At 41.9% G+C, this 18,611-nt stretch overlaps 1 protein-coding gene across 1 annotated transcript in view; it reads left to right on the plus strand.

Annotated features, from left to right (window-relative positions):
* The window catches only part of Ccdc192 (coiled-coil domain containing 192), a 206,713-nt gene that overhangs the window by 128,989 nt on the left and 59,113 nt on the right, over positions 1-18,611 (plus strand). Inside the window, exon 6 of the mRNA XM_028891617.2 lies at positions 1,073-1,205. Coding sequence (XP_028747450.1) covers positions 1,073-1,205 — 133 coding nt within the window. The remainder of the gene's footprint in view (positions 1-1,072; positions 1,206-18,611) is intronic.

Below are 18,611 nucleotides of genomic sequence, written 5' to 3' on the forward strand. Positions count from 1 at the left end.
TCTTCCCTCTGTTTCCCAGGGGTTGCTGGGACTACAGGCATGGGCAACTGTGCCAGGCTCGACAATCTGCTTTTGATTTTGCTTTCCCATGTTAGTGAGGGAACCCTTGCTTTGCTTTCAATATATATGCTTCCCCGCTTAGCTGCATCCCTTGGTCTCATCACCCAACTTTAGAACCTGGAAGCTGTGCCACTCTAACCCTGTGTTCGACTAGCTAGCTGATTTCACTGGCTTTTACACCAAGAGGCTGACTCCCTGGAGCCTGCGTGCACGCCCTTCAGAGGCCAGAGAAGAGTGGGTTCTTTCCTAGTGAGCATTCCTTTCCCTATCTCAAGATGTGTGTCCAACAAGCAGTGTTTTTTTGTTCATTCTCTGGGCTTCTTAATGATCGGCCACAAAGACTTGGCAAGGTGAGCTCTCCAGTGGAAAGGCAGCTACCCAAAAGCAACACCAATGTGCGAAAGCAGCGCTTATTCTAACAAACTGGCTCCAGCTCTGCAAATGAGTCCAGTTCTGACAAATCAAATCCACGTTGAAATCCATAGAGGCTCAGTGTGAATCCTTCCGTTATGTAAATACTTCCCAGTAGAGTTCCCAGGAAGGTTTAGACCTGACCATGTTCCCTTTACAGCCGCAGCAACAAGTGTCTGCAAATGTCTACATTTCTGCACTTCCTGGGAGCAACATGCATTCCAGAGTTTATTTGAATGCAGATAAAATTCAAATGTCAGGGGAGACAGGACTCCTAATCAAGGCTCTGGTTGTCTCTCCAGAATCTGCTCACAGGTTGGGTTGGAAACCTGATACTTGGAAGCCATAGCAGCCTGGTAGTAAATGCTAAATGACAAATAGAGTTTCTCTAATTGCCTCTATTCGAAGTATCCAAACCACAGGGTTTAGATCCAGACGAGCCCCCTCCCCCCTTCAAGAAAGTTAAAAGAGTTGATGATGGAGAGAGTGGGCTTAGATGAATGGAGTGTTTAAGCCATGCTTGCCCAGACACGATTAATTCCTTTTATCCCTTTGATGCATCTGCTGTCTCCAGTGACAGGAAATTCTTATTTTTTTTAAGAAACTAAAGCACAAAAAGACAGTGAAAAAGCTACAAACTGATTTGGCAATAGCTAAGCAAGAGGCTGCCATTACTGTCCTGGAACTCAATGAGAAGATAAAGACACTCTGTGAAGGAAGGCCTCTCCCTAGAGGTTAGTATTACCACGTGACAGGTGCACACTGGCCCCTGGTCCTGGGTGATGCGTATAGATGGATTGACAGCAAAACAAAATGCTGGGTCCTGTGCCTGGCAGCGTTCTGGCCTAGATGCTAGCCTGGCCTGGCTCTGTTAAGACAACACGTGAGTTGAGTCAGCGCAGGATCTCTGAACTCCAGGCTGGATTTGCTACGACTTTTTGACAGGGCGATAAGGAACCAGCAGTTTCAGAGGGGATGTCTCTGTACATGGAGAGCTGGGCTGAAATGCATCTAGAAATGTCACTGGCTAAGCTGGGTGGCAGAGAGGGAAGGGCACAGCATGAAAAAGAAGAACAGGGCACTTCAAGGTCTGGGACCCTAGAATGGAGCCAGGAGCGGCAGTAGGCCGAGCCAGGCACAGGGAAAGAAGAAATTCTTTCTTGCCAGTAGATGAATGAAGCAGGAAGCAATAGGGTATGGTACTTGGGAAAGAAATCTGGGTAATTCAGAACTAGCTATATAGATGTGTAGGCATGTGCATGTGTGTATGTACAGATGCATGTGATGGCCAAAGGTTCATATCAAGAGCTTTTCTCCATTGCTTCCTTCCTTGTTTTTTTGAGACAGGGTCTCTCACTGAACCTGGAGTCACAGTTTCAGCTACCCTGGCTGGCCAGCAAGCTTGGTAGGGGGTTACAAACATGTACCACTTGGTCCAGCTTTTTATGAGGGTGCTAAGAGTTCACAGTCAGGCCCTTCCACATTAGTTTTTAAAGGGTTTTTTGGTGGTGACATTTGAGACAGGGAGAGTCTCATCACATAGCCTAAGTTGGCTTTGAACTTTTGATCATCTCCTGTCAGCCTTCAGAGACTGTGGTTGTAGGCGTAGGCCACCCTTCCTGGCTTTACACTGATTTAGAAAAAACAGAAAAACTTTGGCTACCAAGAAGCTATAAACTCACCAGAGGGGAAAAACAAAACAAACCCGTCAAGTTGTCTTCGTTAGCAATAATTCAAGTTAATATTCGACAGTATGTGCTAGACAGTTTACTGAGAATTCCATGCACGCTTGTTCTCAGAATAACTGCCAAGTGTGCAGACAGACTCCATTAGATCAAATGAAGCTCAGGATGGTGATTAGCTCAGTCCTGGTTAGAAAGGAGCAAGCCATCTTGGGCAGGTAGCATCGTCTACTAAAGCAGATGCACCTCTCAACCCAATAGATAGACCAAGGACATTTTCTCTCTGGTCTCCAGCAGCTCACTTCTGACCCAGGATCTCAGGTTAAACTCTGGTCCCCGGGGAGGGGCAAAGGTCATTACTTGCTGTGTGCTCTGCCTGCAAAGTCAGGAATATGCCATTGTTCTTACTCCAGTCCTTTCCTACTCATAAGTAATGCTGGAAAAAGAGGAGCAACTTGGGAAGAAGGGGGAAGGAAGAAGCAGGCGATGTGGTAGCTTCAGAAGGGGGCACTCCCAGCATCCTAACTACAGGGTAAAGCTTTGAATATGAATTTGGTTTTCTTTTTCTTTTTTTTTTTTTCCTTTTAGTTTTTTTGAGACAGAATCTGTGTCCTAGTTCTTGCCCTGTAGACCAAGCTGGCCTTGAACTGAGTGATTTTACTGCCTCTGCCTCCTGAATGCTGGGATTAAAAGTGTGTGCCACTAATACTCGGATGGTTTTCATTTTCAATTCTGAATATCAATTTCCCAGAATGCAACTGATAAGTCAGTCACAACGTCACCTTGGGGCACATGTGGAAAGGTAGCGATTTTCTTTTTCATCAAAACAGCATAGAAAGAAATTTTTTTTTAGAAAGATTTTTTAATTGCCCTTTGACCAACATAAATCCTCACAAAATCCATTAGAGAATGTTGTCAACGTAACGGTCTTTACTCCAGGCACCATTCCAGAGTTCCAAGGGTCACATAGAAGAAGCCAACCGTCATCCTAGAACACTGGAGGACCAACTCCAACTCACTTGACAAAAACTTCCCACTTTTTAGCTGCTTGGTAAACCTAGTGCAGAAGTGTTAACGCAAGCCATCTAATTCTCATTCTTTCCATTTTGGCCAAAACGGCCCTTTAGTAATAAACTGGGTTCTTGGATAGTTTATTTTTTTTTTGATTATTTGTTTTTAATTAGCATGTGAGTTGCGTTAGACATCGTGATGACATTTTCCAACAAAGTGCATTTTTTAAGGGTGTGGAATGTTTCATGAATTTGCATGTCAGTCATCCTTGGGCACCAGCCACGCTACTCTCTTCCCTGTGTGTGTCCAGTCTTAGTCTACATGCTTCTGAAGTGAGGACCTCTTGGATGTTCAGGTAGGTCAAAATTTAAATAATATTGAGGTGAAGGAAAGAAGAAAGTAGCTTCCCCTTTTATCTGATACACTGATAAAAAGATATAAATAAAAATCTTAGCAGCCATTGTCAGCCCATTGTGGTCCTACAAGTTGCTTGTCTTATTTGGTGAGGAAACTGAACACAATAAATTATGTCTATGTGTATGTGTGTATGAATGTATGCACCACACGTCTGCAGGAGCCAGCAGATGCCTGATCCCCTGGAACTGGAGTTCTAGGCTGTTGTGAGCTGCCATGTGGGCACTGGGAACCAAACCTGATCAAACCCAGGTCCGCTGCAAGACCAATAAGTGCTCTTAACCTCTGAGCTGCCTCTCCACCCCTTCTTAAATCAATATTAGCAAATTCTAACTCATCAGTCAGCCCCTACTGTGAAGCCTTACCCTGAACTCAACAGTCCATCGTGGTCCAGACTAATATTACTTGGCATTCTCAGACACCTGGTCACCCTGCCATGCCTTTTCATCTCTTCAAAATTGTGTGAAAAGATATCCAGGGACTTTTAATACACGATGGCTTATGTGTAAGAGACCAAATCTCTCTTTCTCTCTCTCCTCTCTTTCTCTCTCTCTCTCTCTCTCTCTCTCTCTCTCTCTCTCTCTCTCTCTCTCTCTCATCACACACACACACACACACACACACACACACACACACACACATTTCTAGATTTACACTACTAGTTTTCTTGGGGTCATTTTTTGTAAAATGTTTGTTTGGGGTTCTCAGACCAAATGGCAGATGGCCCAGGCATAAGAGCTTAAGGAGAAAGGATCATTTGTGATTCTTGGAAACAAGTCAAGAAAGAGCACAGTATTATCTAATGAAGTGGAGTCTCAGGTACCCTCAGGGTACTCTTTATCATCCATCTCTGCTTCTTCCTGCACGGAGCCTTCTCTATCTTCAGTTAGATGTCAGGAGAGGATAGAAGGCGGACTATAAGCAGTGGCTATCTGCACTTATCACTTCCGATAAGAAGAAAGCAAACATTTTCCTAGCAGTTCTAGTTAGAAAAACATCTGAGAGAAGGCTGTCTGGCTTGAGTTGGGTACCCATCTCTGGATATCCTTATGTGGCCTGGGCTGGGGGATGATGGATGCATAAGCTTAGGTCCTGCACCCACCACTGGGTGGCAGGGTAGAGGGAAAATGAAGTGGGGAAATAAAGAGATCTCTGCCTGGCAAGCGCATAGAGCTGAACTTAAAGGAAGGGCTGTCCCATTACTGGAATGGAGAAAGATCAGACCAATATCAATGCACTGTCAGTTCGTGGTCAAGTTAAAATATAATGAAATACTTAATGAGTCATCGATCCCAGGGACGTTTACACTTTAAAGGTAGATTTAAAAAAAAAAAAAAAAATCAATGAACAGAAGGCCTTTAATGGTCCAAGAAATAACTATCCAGAGTGGATTTTAGACCCCATAAGAGATACAGAGCACAGTTTGGGGGAAGGCCCTTCCAGCCTCTGTCAGTGATGGGGTGGCCACCCACAGCAGTGGCTTGCTTATTATAACAATTCCCACTGAGGAAAGGAAAGTGTGGATTCTAAGTAGCAGCTCACGTCCCTGGATTACCAGGACACCACTTCTCTGTTAGAGACAAACCGATGCTTACAAGCCTAACGGATTAATGGAATTGTTTCCAAATAAAACAGATGTCTCTGCTACCCAAACATGCCGTGTTTTTCCCGTTTGCTTTGTTTGCCAAGCCATCAGATCACCTTTCGGGCCTTCTGATCAGAGACTGTTCCAGAATGTTAGGAATATCTTGAAGCATATTTATGCTCGAATTGAGAGAACAGTGAGATGCCAAACTGTTTTTCTTCTTACACTCGAGTTCAGCTGAGAATAAAAACACTTTGTTTATTAAAAGAGAGGGAGAGAGAGAGAGAGAGAGAGAGAGAGAGAGAGAGAGAGAGAGAGAAGAGAACAGCAGGCATCTTACAGCCCTAGTCCTTGTGGGTTTGACTTTGTGCACATAGTCACAACCCAAAGCAACTTCCTCCTGTCATTTCCAGAGTCCTCCCCTGAAGTGCTCACAGCTTTGTTGGCTGCCAGCAGCCCTGGACGCCTAGTGTGCTGGGGTTTTCAAAGTCTGAGGCCATCTACTCTTTAGATCACAGTGTGTAGGAATTGAACAGTCTTCGCCCTCTTTGCTTTAGGAAGACAGAGTTACCCATGGGGGAAGAGGGGTTAATGTGACAGAAAGACCTGCCAGGACAAGTCAAGTGGGGAAAGCCTTGTCTCAGCTCTTGGTTTCCTAAGGCCAAGCCCATTCGGCTCCTTGCTTTCTGGGCCCGTGGTGAGACTATCGTGGTGGTGGCAGAATCTTGTTTCGAGGTTGTTCGCTGGGTGGAGGGCGGGAAGCAAAGTAAAGAAGGGAGTGGCCAGGCCAAGTCTGCCCTGGAAGTCACTCCCGGTGACCTAGTTCTTCAAAGCAGGCCCCTTCTTCTACAGCCTCCACCCTCCAACCGTCTGCTCCAACTGGACTGTGTCCAGGGGCTAAGCTACTACTGATTCAGTCAGCACCCTCATATCCAACCCTCCCTCTAACATGCCCATAGGTGTGTGCCTTACCACTTTTCACCCATTACTTTACAAGATGCCTTCCCAGCCCCCAGACCTGTTGTTGAGTGAGTACAGTTACTTGACAGCATACAAGGTTCCTCTCTTTAGCCAGACTATGTATTATTTCAAGCTTTAGATTTTGTTGTCTTTTAATTTTTTAATTCATTTTTCTTATGATGCACAACTATCTACTCGCCTGGGTCCGCTCCTCAAGGGAGAGTTGTATCAACTCTCAAGCCATCTTTAACTTTATTTCCATTTAAAGGACATTCTTGCTCAGTGGTGATGTCCCATTCCTTTAATCCCAGCACTCAGGAGGCAGAGGCAGGTGGATCTCTATGAGTTCGAGGCCAGCCTGGTCTCCAGAGTGAGTTCCAGGACAGCCAGGGCTGTTACACAAAGTCTCAAAAAACAAACAAACCAAAAAACCAACCAGACAAACAAACAAAGGACGTTCTCTAGGTGATGCTGGCATATCCCAGTGCAGACATTTCCAGGATTCATATCTGCATAGAGCCAGCCACATGTGGGGGTGAGAATTTGTAATAGAAGTAACATTTCAGTTTCAAACACTGGGCAAATTCCCCCATGACTTTTGAAAGTCAAACTGTTGCTTTTCTTTCTATCTTCTTCAGAAAATGGAGAGAAGTCACTTTGCCATCATCCCAGAGCTAAGTGAAAATACTCTAAGGGGAATCTTTTACCCTAAGTGCTCCAGACTAAACTTCCTCTCCAATGTTCCTCTGCCCTTTTCAAACATCTTTAAGATCAAAACTCCTGTTGCAATTACAAGTTAAGGAACTAGAGATTAGAAGATGAAGAAAATGTCCCAAGGCTAACTATGGCATTTCCCCAATACAGTTTATACATTAAACCCCTCTGAAATGATTATTATACTGAATTATATTCTGTTGGCTTAACTTCAGTTATAATCAAACAAATAGCAATTTGAAAATCACCACTGCTGTATAATAACTACTAAGACCCTACCGAGTCTCCAAGTATATCCCAAAGAAAGAACAGTAGAGATAAATTAGATCTTAATGTGGTAGAATTAAGAGCATTTAGAGAGAGGTCATTTTGGAAGTACTGGACTGAGTTCCATCTTGAATAACTCTCCAGTGTGCAGAGATTTTGAGCAATCCCACTCTATCCTCACCCACAGCTTTTTCAAACGCTCTTATCCCCCAGACCAGCAAACAGCGGCTTGACTAGAAGTCCTACAGACAACCTTCTTTCCGAACACAGGGTTCTAGTTTACCAGGCAACCTCATGTTATGCAGAAAGTGGCCAGGCCAACCCTGGCACCTCACAGTGTAAGCCATTTGTGAATCTTTCACAATAAAGCACCCCTGAACACCTGTGTCATTGGATGGCAAGGGGGTCACTCTAATGGCTACTGAGGACAGGCAGGCAGCTGGCAATCCTAGTTACCACGCAGGATGTCTTTATCTTGACAAAAAAAAAAAAAAAAAAAAAAAAAAAAAGATAAGACTTTGGGGGAAACAAAAGATGATGATTTCTCTCCCAGCAGGTGTCTGTCCCCAGATGCTTGCAAAAATGCAAGCAATGCCACAGAATTTTCTCAAACAGAGGCTCCTCTGAAGTGGGGTCATTTATATTTAGAGCAATAAGAGCCAGGGCTGGACAGCAAAGACTTGGAGAAAGCACAACTGTGATCAGGTCAGGGAAGCACTTCCCAATACTGGCTTCTCAAGGGTTTAATATGTGCCTGACAGAAACAGGTTCACTTAGACACTATCTGGTAGGTTGCCTCCTCTATCCACTCAACTCGTCCCTAAACAGACCCACTGAACCCCAAAACCAAAACCTTCTCACAAGTCTCTAGGAGACTTGGCACTGGCCCCAAGAGTCCCCACGAAGCTGAGCAATCCATTGCACAAGATCCCAAGAAACAAACGTTGCTCCATCTGGGTGGAGGCTGGAGCCTAATTCAGTATGCACAAATTAAGGATAGTGTTCCTTTTCAAAATGACACTTCAGAGACCTCCAGGCCTAAAAAGCACCGACTTATAAACTAGGCAGAGATTGGAATTTTATTGGCTGCAAGTGACAGAAACAGAAATAAAACCAATGTGAGTGGGAAGCAAATTTTTAGCTGCCAAGGCTGGCTCGGAGTGCTGAGCCACGGGCCTGGGAACTACTCAGCTGGTTCCTCTGTGGGTGTTGGCTTCGTCTATGGTAGGCATAGGCTAGGAATGGATTCCCAGGAGGTCCTGGCTCACAGTCTGTACTCAACCATCTGCTGTTTCGGCCTGTGCAGAAAAGCCTTCCCCTCCTTTCTGTAATGGAGTATGATTTTCCTTTGGGGACCGCCCCCCCCTTATTCTCTGTAGTGTTGTGGAGCTGGCAGGTGAGGTGTCTCTCTTCCCTTGTGTAGAGGTCGCATGTAGGTTAGCCAATCATACTGGATTGTCCTAGGACCTTGAATCTTGAGCTCAGTTGATGTGGGAAGACAGCAAAACGCCAGAGCTAATTGCTCTGGAAGTTGGCCCCTGGCGTCTGAGGAAATTGTCTAATGGTTTTGGTACCTGTGTCTCAACTGCAGCCCCATGCTCTTTGCCTTTATCAAGGATTTCCTTCAGTTCTGGCTATCTTATATGCCGATCTAAATTCATACTCTAAATTTCTCTAAAGGTAGTGAGCATTGGATTGTAGTGTTTGCAACCAAAAAGCCTTACTGTATATCCAATTCTAGGGGGGCCCGTTTCTCTTCGAGTCTGTAGAGAAATCTCAGGGGGAAAATTGGCCACACTTAACCGACATTGATGAGCCTTGGATCAATTGCTGTGGCTGAGGTCACAGGCTGTTATTGTAGTCCACATCTGAGCCTTGTGCCAGAGGGCAACAAGGGAACACAGTCAGATAAAGGGAGAGGGGGAAGCCTTCGGGACTGAGGAGTACACCTGTCATGGTCCCCTCTGCTCTGCCTTAGTTAAATCTCATAAAAGCAGGGAGGAGAGCCATTTACTGTCCCGTCAGGAAAGAACACCTCGTCTTCTCTTTCTCCTTATCAGTTTCATCACTGTTTAATTAGGCACTTCCTTTATGAACATTCTGGAAATCTGTTTCTTTTCTAATGAACGAAAGGTAAGAAGATCCACTCTAAAGCTTTGGGTTGGGGGCCAGGATTTGTAGCTACACCAGCTGTGGGAATTCAGTGATGTCAAGGTCCCCTCCGTCCTTTGTTTGTGGGACTAATTTTGGAAGTACACCATCATCAGGAAACGGTGCTCCCTTCCTTCTGTCTATCCCTTAGGAATGTTTTATTTCCTTTTTCTTCCCCCCCCCCTTTTTTTTTAAAGTCTCTTGGGTTCTATATTCAGAGAGGTTGGATGAAAGGTCAAGCATGAGCTAAATGTCAGACAAGGCACGTGGGAATGGGACCAGGATCCCTTGCAGAGGCTTCCTACTTTACTGTGGTCCCTGCTGCGTGCAATGCTGGGGAATGCTGCTAAATCCTGAAGCGGAGGGCAGAGGAGGAAGGCGCCTTCTTCCAGGAAATTTACTCAGCAGTGTCCGGCGCTCCTTCGTTAAATAACAGCAGATGGATTTCAGACACTTTGAGGCTGCAAACAATTGTCGAAACCCATGTGGCTGCTCCCTCTCTTGTTGACAAGGGAAGGACATTAGTGATATCCTCTCCTCTGGCTCCCCAGGAATATCTTTGGATTTTATTCAGGGACTTGATGTTTCTTGATAAGACACTGAAGGTAGAGATTACTTACATTGGTTATATGGGTAAATTTGGCTTAAAGAGCAGATGTCTTATGGGGACATGGACTCATGAAATCAAATTTCCAAAAGATTAAAAAAAAAAAAACCTGATTCAGTATGACAAGTGGAAGAGCTCTGTATTTACTTCTGGGATGGAGTTAGACACATGCCATGCTCTATTTATTAAATGTATAGATAGCCTTGTCCACACGTGTTGGTCTAGAAAGAAGTGTTGGTTTTTAAAGATGCATTGTCTGTGTCATATGACCATGCTATGCCTCCAGCTTTCCCAACCAAATACAGTCACACAGAGCACATACCAAGAAATCAAGAAGATACATAGGACAGGTCAGGAGTAGAGTTCCCGCTTAGTATGAGTAAGGCTCTGGACTACACACCCAGGACAGGGATAATTTAAGAAAGAAAGCGGCTGAGGAGAGGGGAGGGGAAGAGAGGGGAAGGGGCAGGAAGGAAAGAGGGGGATAAGAAGAAAAAGGGTGAGAGGACAGGGAAGGGGGTGGTAAAGAGTTGCTTAGAGTGTAGCTGAGCCCCTGCTACAGGGCAAATCGGACCTAGAAGACAAGCCCTTCACACCCTCTGCAAATGCTTTTCGGCATCTCAGACCCACTGGCCAACAGAGCAAGGCAACCTTCAGGGCCCCTCTGGACGTCCCGCCACATGCACTTCATCTGCACTGGGGCCCAGTGGTCGAGTCTGCTCCACCAAGCATAGCCCAGATGTGCTCTAGGGGCCACGTTTTCCATACCTATTCCTAGTGAACAAGGAAGGAGCCCTGTCTACAGTCTAGAGGATGTTCAATGGAGTCCACCAGCTAAAGGAAGGAAGGGTCCCTTACCACAATCTGAGCTTGGATTACTACAAACTGTCAGCTATAACTCAAAAAAGGAAATTTCTGAAGCCAAGGAGAGGATGCAAAAGATATTGAAAAAAATGTGTATGTGTGCCTAGTATGTGCATATATGGAAGAAAGCTGAATACATGAGTCCTCAGAAGCAAAACAAATGCTTTATATTACATGTGTGCATATGTGTGTGTGTATATATATATAAATAATTTAAATGAGTTGTTTAAGAATTTCATAGACACATACAGTGTATTTTTATCATACTCAGCTCCCCTTCCCCCATATCTTCTCTCCACTTCATCTTCTCTTTTTTGGGTTTTGACAGCCCACCATATCCAATCTATGCTGCGCAAATACTCACAGTCATGGGGTCATTCACTGAAGCCTGGTCAGCCCCCACGGTCCGGACCATTCCCTTAAAAACATCCTGACTCTTCCTCCCCTAGCAGCTCTCAGCTGTCAACAGTTCCTCAAGTAGAGCTGGGGGCTCGGGAGCCTTTCCCTTCCATACTGGAATATTGACTGGTGCTGAGGCAAAAACACAACTTTTGCCTCAAAGGGAGAAGAGAAAGCTAATTCTGATGCCACGTATGAGTGACCATGGCTCTGGAACACAGGTTTAAGTTACTCCAAATTCCATGTTCCCACATGGAAATAGTTTCATGAAGTCTTTATAGTAGCAAAACAAATGTCAGATACTTCGGTGGAAGCATCAGAGGTGTGCCACAGTGCAGTGGAGAAATCTCAGCTGCGGGCGTCAGATGCTATCTTAGCTTTTGTGTTGGTCGAAGTTAGTGGCTGGCTAAGTTGACAGGTTTCGAAGGGTTTCTATCTGCGAGTTACAGGGTGTTAGGTCCCACACACAGGTGGTAAGGAATGGCTACCCCAAGATGCTAGGTTTTCTATTAAAAGGCAGCTAATTCTCAATATGCATCTATCTTATTTGTATAAGAAGGTATGCCACAACCTGATAGTATTCATTTCATTTTACCCTTTATACTATTAATCAGTTCACTTGGTTTTTGGTTTTTGGCTTTGGGTTTTGGGTTTTTCAAGACAGAGTTTCTCTGTATAACCATGGCTGTCCTGCAACTTGCTTTGTAGACCAGCCTGGCCTCAAACTCAGAGATCCGCCTGCCTCTGGCTCCCAAGTGCTGGGATAAAAGGTGTGCACCACCACACCTAGCTTGTCAATCTATTTCTAACTGCCATCTTACTCACAAATTTCCTTTACGTTAATTTGCTCTCAAGAAATACCTTAATACACACAGTAATATCATCCAGCTACATCTCACTATGTAGCCTGAGCTGGCCTTGAAATCTCTATGTAGACCAGGTTGGCCTTATACTCTTACAGACCATCCTGTCTTTGCCTCCAGAATGTTGGGATAAAAGATATCTGCTACCACACCTATTTATTCATTTACTATATTTTTATAGCGGATTATTTGTTAGCTGTGGTTGTTTCTGCAGATAGTGGTTTACTCGTGGAATAGTATAGAGATTGATCCTGGTGCCCTGAGCATGTGGGCTGAATGTCAAACTACTGAACTGCATTCCCAGAGATAAAAAATAGTACCTTAGCGCTACTACATCTTAGTCCAATTTTAACATTGTAAATATTTTCACTAAAAGAGTAGAGGTGATAGTGTTTTTAACCCAGCAACAAACAAGTCCAAATATAAAAACACAAAGATCCAAGGCAACATGACTATTCAAAAACAAACAAACAAAAACAAAACCACTAACTGTACAGTAATGCCTCCAACAAGAATGGATTAGATGAAATTGCAGACAAAGAATTCAAAAGAATTACTATAAGAGTATTCAAGGTCTGGAGAGTTGACTTGGTGATGAAGAGCACTTTCTACTCTTGCTAAGAACCTGGGTTTGACTCCCAGTATCTACATGACATCTCACAACCATGGTAACTCCAGTCCCAGGGATCCAACAACTTCTTACCTCTGCAGGCACCAGGCACACATGTGGTGCACACACATACTTTTTTATGTGTGTGAGTATTTTGTCTGCATGTAATAAAGTAAATAACTTTTAAGCATTTTAAAAAGAGTATAATATTAATATCATCAAAGAAGAAATGAGTACATCCTTGCATGGATTCAAGAAGAGCATGCACAGGCAAAATGAACTAAGGAAGTCAATATAGGGAATTCAATGAAGAAATAGTGATAAAAGTGCTAAAAAAAAAAAACAAAATAGAAATACTAAAATTTCTATTTGATCCAATAAATCAAACAAAAAACTTCAGTGGATTTCACATGTGAGAAAGAACATATGATGTTTATCTTCCTGGTTCTGTTACCTCACTCAGAATGATTATCATATTAACCTGACTCCTAAAGACACATCACTACACCCATAGATTAAAATCTTTCAACCTTAATCAGAGAAGCTTCTTTTTGCAGCAGAGACCTGCAACTGGTCAACATGCAGCGAATAAGAGATTGCAGAGTGACAAGTCCTAAATGGGACATTTATATCATGTCCTTCCTCCCAAGGCTAAAGGATCATCTTGGAGGAGGAAGTGGAAAGACTGTCAGAGCCAAAATTAGTAGTAGTTGGCTACAATGAGACACTATTCCCCAGAAGCTACTGGGTTGTTGCACACAGGAACTCAAAGATGTTGTGATGGCGCACATAAAACCTGCACACAATCAAGCCAGACAAATCCCAGCGCAGAGTTGGGAATAAAGTCCCACCTGTAGCTGAGAAGGTATTGGCATTGATGACTGCAGAGGGAGTGGGAGTTTTCTTCAGGGATGTAGAACATGGGAGGGTCCCTACACCTCCAGTAAATGGTCCAACACTCACATGTGTACAGGTAGCACTAAGTGGACTCAGTAGTTTTAAAAAAGCAGAACATGTGAAGCTGAATGGGAAACCTGGTGAGGGACATGGAGGAGTATTGGGGGGAAGAGGAGGAGACCTAGAGTATGTAGATGCATGAATGAAACTCAATTTTTCAAAACGAAAGTAAGCTCCATGGAAAAACCCATCAAAAGAAAATAAATTAATAGAAACTAGAATATCAGGGCTGGAAGACAAGGTTTATAAATTAGAACATTCAGAATATGACAAAGATAAATTGACAGGAAAGGACAAGCAGAATATAGATGAATGTGAGATCTTTTTAAAAGGACAGAACTACAGATCCTGGATATGTAAGGAGTTAAGTGATTTCCAGCTAAAGGCACACTGTTTGGGGTTTTACTTTATTGAGGAATTTTTATATTTATCTCCATATTTCTTTGATGACCACAATGAACCAGGATATGTGGGATACAATGAAAGCAGTCCTAAGAAGAAAGTTTAACTATAAATATCTATATTGTTTAAAATGAGAGAAATCTCAAATAAATAACTTACTGGTCACTCCTGCCCCATGGTGGTTTGAATGAGAATGGCCCCTATAAGCTCATATATTTGAATGCTTGGATCCTAGTTGCTTAAGTATTTTGGAACAGTTAGGAAGTGTGGCCTTGTTAGAGGAGGTGTGTCACTGGGGGGTGGGTTTTTTAGTTTCAAAAGCCCACACCAAGCCCAGTCTCACTCTCACTGCCTCCTGTTTCTGGATCAGATGTCAACTCTCAGCTCCTACTCTGGCACCACGCCTTCCTGCTGCTGTGTGACCTGCCATGATGGGCTTGGACTGGCCCTCAGAAACTATAAGCAACCCTCCAATTAAGTGCTTCCTTTTATAAGTCACCTTGGTCCTGGTGTTTCATCACAGCAATAGAACAGTAACTAAGATGCCCTACATCTTATGAACACAAGAACAAGTCAAACCCCAAATCAGGAAATGGAAAAGGGGTAACACATATCAGAAATTTATGAAATGGAAGTAAAAAGGGCAAGAAAAAGTTAATGAAACAAAGTTGACTCTCTGAAAAGATAAGCAAAATTAAAAACCCTTAGTCAAACTAACCAAAAGAAAGATAAAGAACCCAAATTAGCAAAATTAGAGATGAAAGAGGAAATAGTCTGATAACCACCAAACAAATGAAAAGGTAATTAGAAACTGCTTTGAAAATTTATGTTCTAAAACTTGTAAAATCTAAAAGAAATGTTTAAAATTCTGCACACATATAACTTACAAAATTAAATCAAGAAGATATAAACAACTTAAATATATCTGTAATAAGCAGCAAGATTAAAGCAATAATTAAATTTTCCCAACTAAAAAAAAACAAATTTGCAGCTGAGTTCTATCAGAAACTTAAAGAAGTAATAATAAATGTTCCTCAAACTATGCTATAAAATGGAAAGGTAAGAAATCTTCCCAATATCAATTTTAAAAAGCAAGTTTTACATTAATATCAAAGCCAGACAAGAGCATGGAAAAAAAATAAGTTATATGTCAATCCTCTTGATGAGCATGGGTGTAAAAATTCTCAATAAAATATCTGCAAACAAAATCTACTGATATATCAAAAATGTCATTCATCAGGTAAGTGAGCTTCTGTAACTTTATTTCAGGTTTACAAGGTTGGCTTAACATGCACAAATAAAAAATGTAATATATCACATCAACAGCTTACTGAATAGAAATAATATAATCATCTCAATAGACACTGAAAAGACTTTTGGTAAAGTCCAACAACCGTTCATGACAAATGCCCTGAAGAACCTAGGAATTGAAGGAAATTACCTTGACCAATCGAGGCATCCTATGGCAAACTTGTAGTCAAGGCAGCACTAACTTGGGAGAAGTTAAAGCATCCTCACTACGATCAGGAATGAGTGCTTTCTCCACTCTTCCTCAATATGCTCCTTTAAGTTTTAGTTAAAGCGGTAAGACAAAAGAAAGAAATAAAAAGGATATAATATTCACAGAAAAAGACAAATTATCCCTGCTTGCAAATATATGATCTTATGCAAGACAGATTCTAAAGACCTCACCAGAACACTTTTAGAACTTAAAAACATATTCAGTAAAGTATCAGGGCCACAAAACCAGCATACAAAAATCAATAGCTTTTTCATACACTGATAATGATCATACTGAGAAAGAAATCAATAAAATAATCAACCCACAATAGTTTCAAATATAAAATATTTAGGAATAAAAGTAATCAGAGAAGTGAAAGTCCTACAATGAAGGCTGTAAGACACTGAAGAAAGAAATTGAAGAAACTGGCGTAAGATGGGCAGGCCACACGTTCTTGTGGAGTGGCAGACGTTGGCTGCATTACCAGAAGTGATCTGCAGATCCAACCCAATCCCAATCAACGTTCCAAAATTTTTCAGAAAAAGTAGCAAATAAAACAGGAAAAGAAATCCTAAAATCGACACGGAGGCACAAAAGATTCTAAATAGCCAGAACAATCCTGAAGCAAAAGAACGTTGCTGGAGATATCATCACTCCTGAATTCAGGTGATCCGAGCCATAGGAACAAAAAGTATGTGGGACTGGAACAAAAGCAGATGTGTAGATCGATGAAACAGGAAAAGACAGAGCCAGAAGTAAACTCACAAGTACAAGTGCCCGACTTTCCACAGAGATTTCAAAAACATCTACGTTGGATGAAAGTCAGCCCCTTTTTGTTAAATGGCGCCGGAACACTGCGTATCTACACAGAAAGAAATGAAGCTAGAACGTAACCTCTGACCCTGTAGAGAAAAATCCATTCAAAACAGATAAAAGACCTCCATATAACACCCGAAGCAAAACTTTCAGGGGGCAATATAATCAAAGTACTTCAAGATCCAGGCTGACGCAGAGAATTTCTGAACAGGACCCTAGTAGCTCAAGAAACAATACCAAGAACAGACAAATGGTATTGCATGAAATTAAAAGACTTACAAAATGAGGGAAACTAGTAAGAGGCAGGCTACAGAATGGAAGAAAATCTCTGCTAGCTATACATCTGACAAGATTATATCCAAAATACACAATTCAAATAACTAAACTACAAAAAAATCAATAAAGAGGCTAATGAAATAAATAGCCAGTCCTGAATAGATGAAATACAAATGACCAATAAATGTGAAAAAATGCTCAATATCCTTAAGTATAAGGCAAATGCAAATTAAAACCACATTGAGATTTTTATATCACCCCAGTCAGTAGAGAAATCATTAAGAAAATAGAAACTGCAAATGCTAAGAAGGATGGGGAAAGAAGGACCATTAGGCATTGTTGGGAGAAATGTGAACTGGACCAAACATTATGGAAATTGGTCCAGAGTATTTTTCAGTATATACATATATACAATATTATATATGTATATATTGTATTTATATATGTGTGTATATATATATTTACCATAGGAAGCAGCTACAGAACATCTGACTGTAATTCAACATACCTGTGGCACGTACATACCATGTTTATTACAGTACTACTGAGAATGACTAAGTTACAGAATCAACCTAGGTTTTCTTCATTAGAAGAATGGATAGCAAAAATAGTAGATATTATATGTATTATATTATATTATGTTATGTTTATTATATTATATTATAAGTTACATAATGGAATTTAATCAGCCATGAAGAAGAACTTAATCAGGCCATTTGCTGGAAAATGGATGGAACAAAGGATAATCATACTAAAAAAAAATAAGCCAGACATTTAAAAAAATTACACTTTCTCTTATTTATGGGCCATGGAATTTTTTTTATAAAGAGAGATGGGGGAAGAAAATGACTAGTCAGGGAGGGGTAAGAAGAAGGAGTAGGAGCGGGTGAATGTAGTCAAAGTATATAATGTACTTGAAGCAAGTTGTCTTTATGAAGCCTAGCACTGTATATAATGCCTATACATTAGTAAAAATCCAAATATGGCTTGGAAAGCAGGGCACACCAATATTCATGCCTTCGAATTCCATGTTTCATTAACATGACTCTTAAATCAGTGTCATAAATAAATCTTAGGGATATCTATGGCTGAAAACATGTTTCATCAAAAGGATAGCAGATTTTTGAGTGAAGTACAGCTCAGTGATATAGCATGGATGTGCTGGCTGGGTTTCATCAACTTGACACAAACTGGGTCATCTGGGAAGAGGGAAACTCAATTGAGAAAATGCCTCCATCAGGTTGGCTTATAAGCAGGCCTGTGGGGCATTTTCTTGACTAATGATTGATGTGGGAGGGTCCAGACCACTGTGGGTGGTACCACCCCTGGGCAGGTGGTCCTGGGTTATAGAGAAAGCAGGCTGAACAAGCCATGAGGAAAAGCCAGCAGCAGCATCATTTTTCCATGGCCTCTGCTTCAGCTACTACCTCCAATTCCTGCCTTCAGTTCCTGCCCTGACTTCACTCTGATGGTCTCTCAACTGGGAGTTATAAGATGGAATAAATCCTTTCCTTCCCAAGTTGCTGTAAGTCATGGTGCTTATCACAGCAACAGAAAAAAGAAAACACCAGGCTTATCATGTGCAAGACCCTGAGCTGAATAATCATTATAAATCAATAAACAAACAGATTGTAAATGAAATTATCATCAGTTTGTCAAAGATTTTATTTTTGAACTCTAGACCTTACATTTTATACCCTCTAGTTGCTGGTTTTTGTTTTTTTTTAAGTGACCACAGATTGACTTAATGACATGGGGTAAGACTAAAGAAAGATATCTCTCAGTCACAATCAAACTTGACTGATGTCATTACACATTAAATGGAAGAAAATTCTTTTTTTTTTTTTTTTTTTTTTCGAGACAGGGTTTCTCTTGTGTAGCTTTGTGCCTTTCCTAGAACTCACTTGGTAGCCCAGGCTGGCCTCGAACTCACAGAGATCCACCTGCCTCTGCCTCCCAAGTGCTGGGATTAAAGGTGTGCGCCACCACTTCCTGGCGGAAGAAAATTCTTGAAGAATGTATCTCCTAAATTATTCTTAGATGTTGAGGTAGAATAAACTA

This window comes from Peromyscus leucopus, chromosome 19, assembly GCF_004664715.2.
Source record: "Peromyscus leucopus breed LL Stock chromosome 19, UCI_PerLeu_2.1, whole genome shotgun sequence".
NCBI lineage: Eukaryota > Metazoa > Chordata > Mammalia > Rodentia > Cricetidae > Peromyscus > Peromyscus leucopus.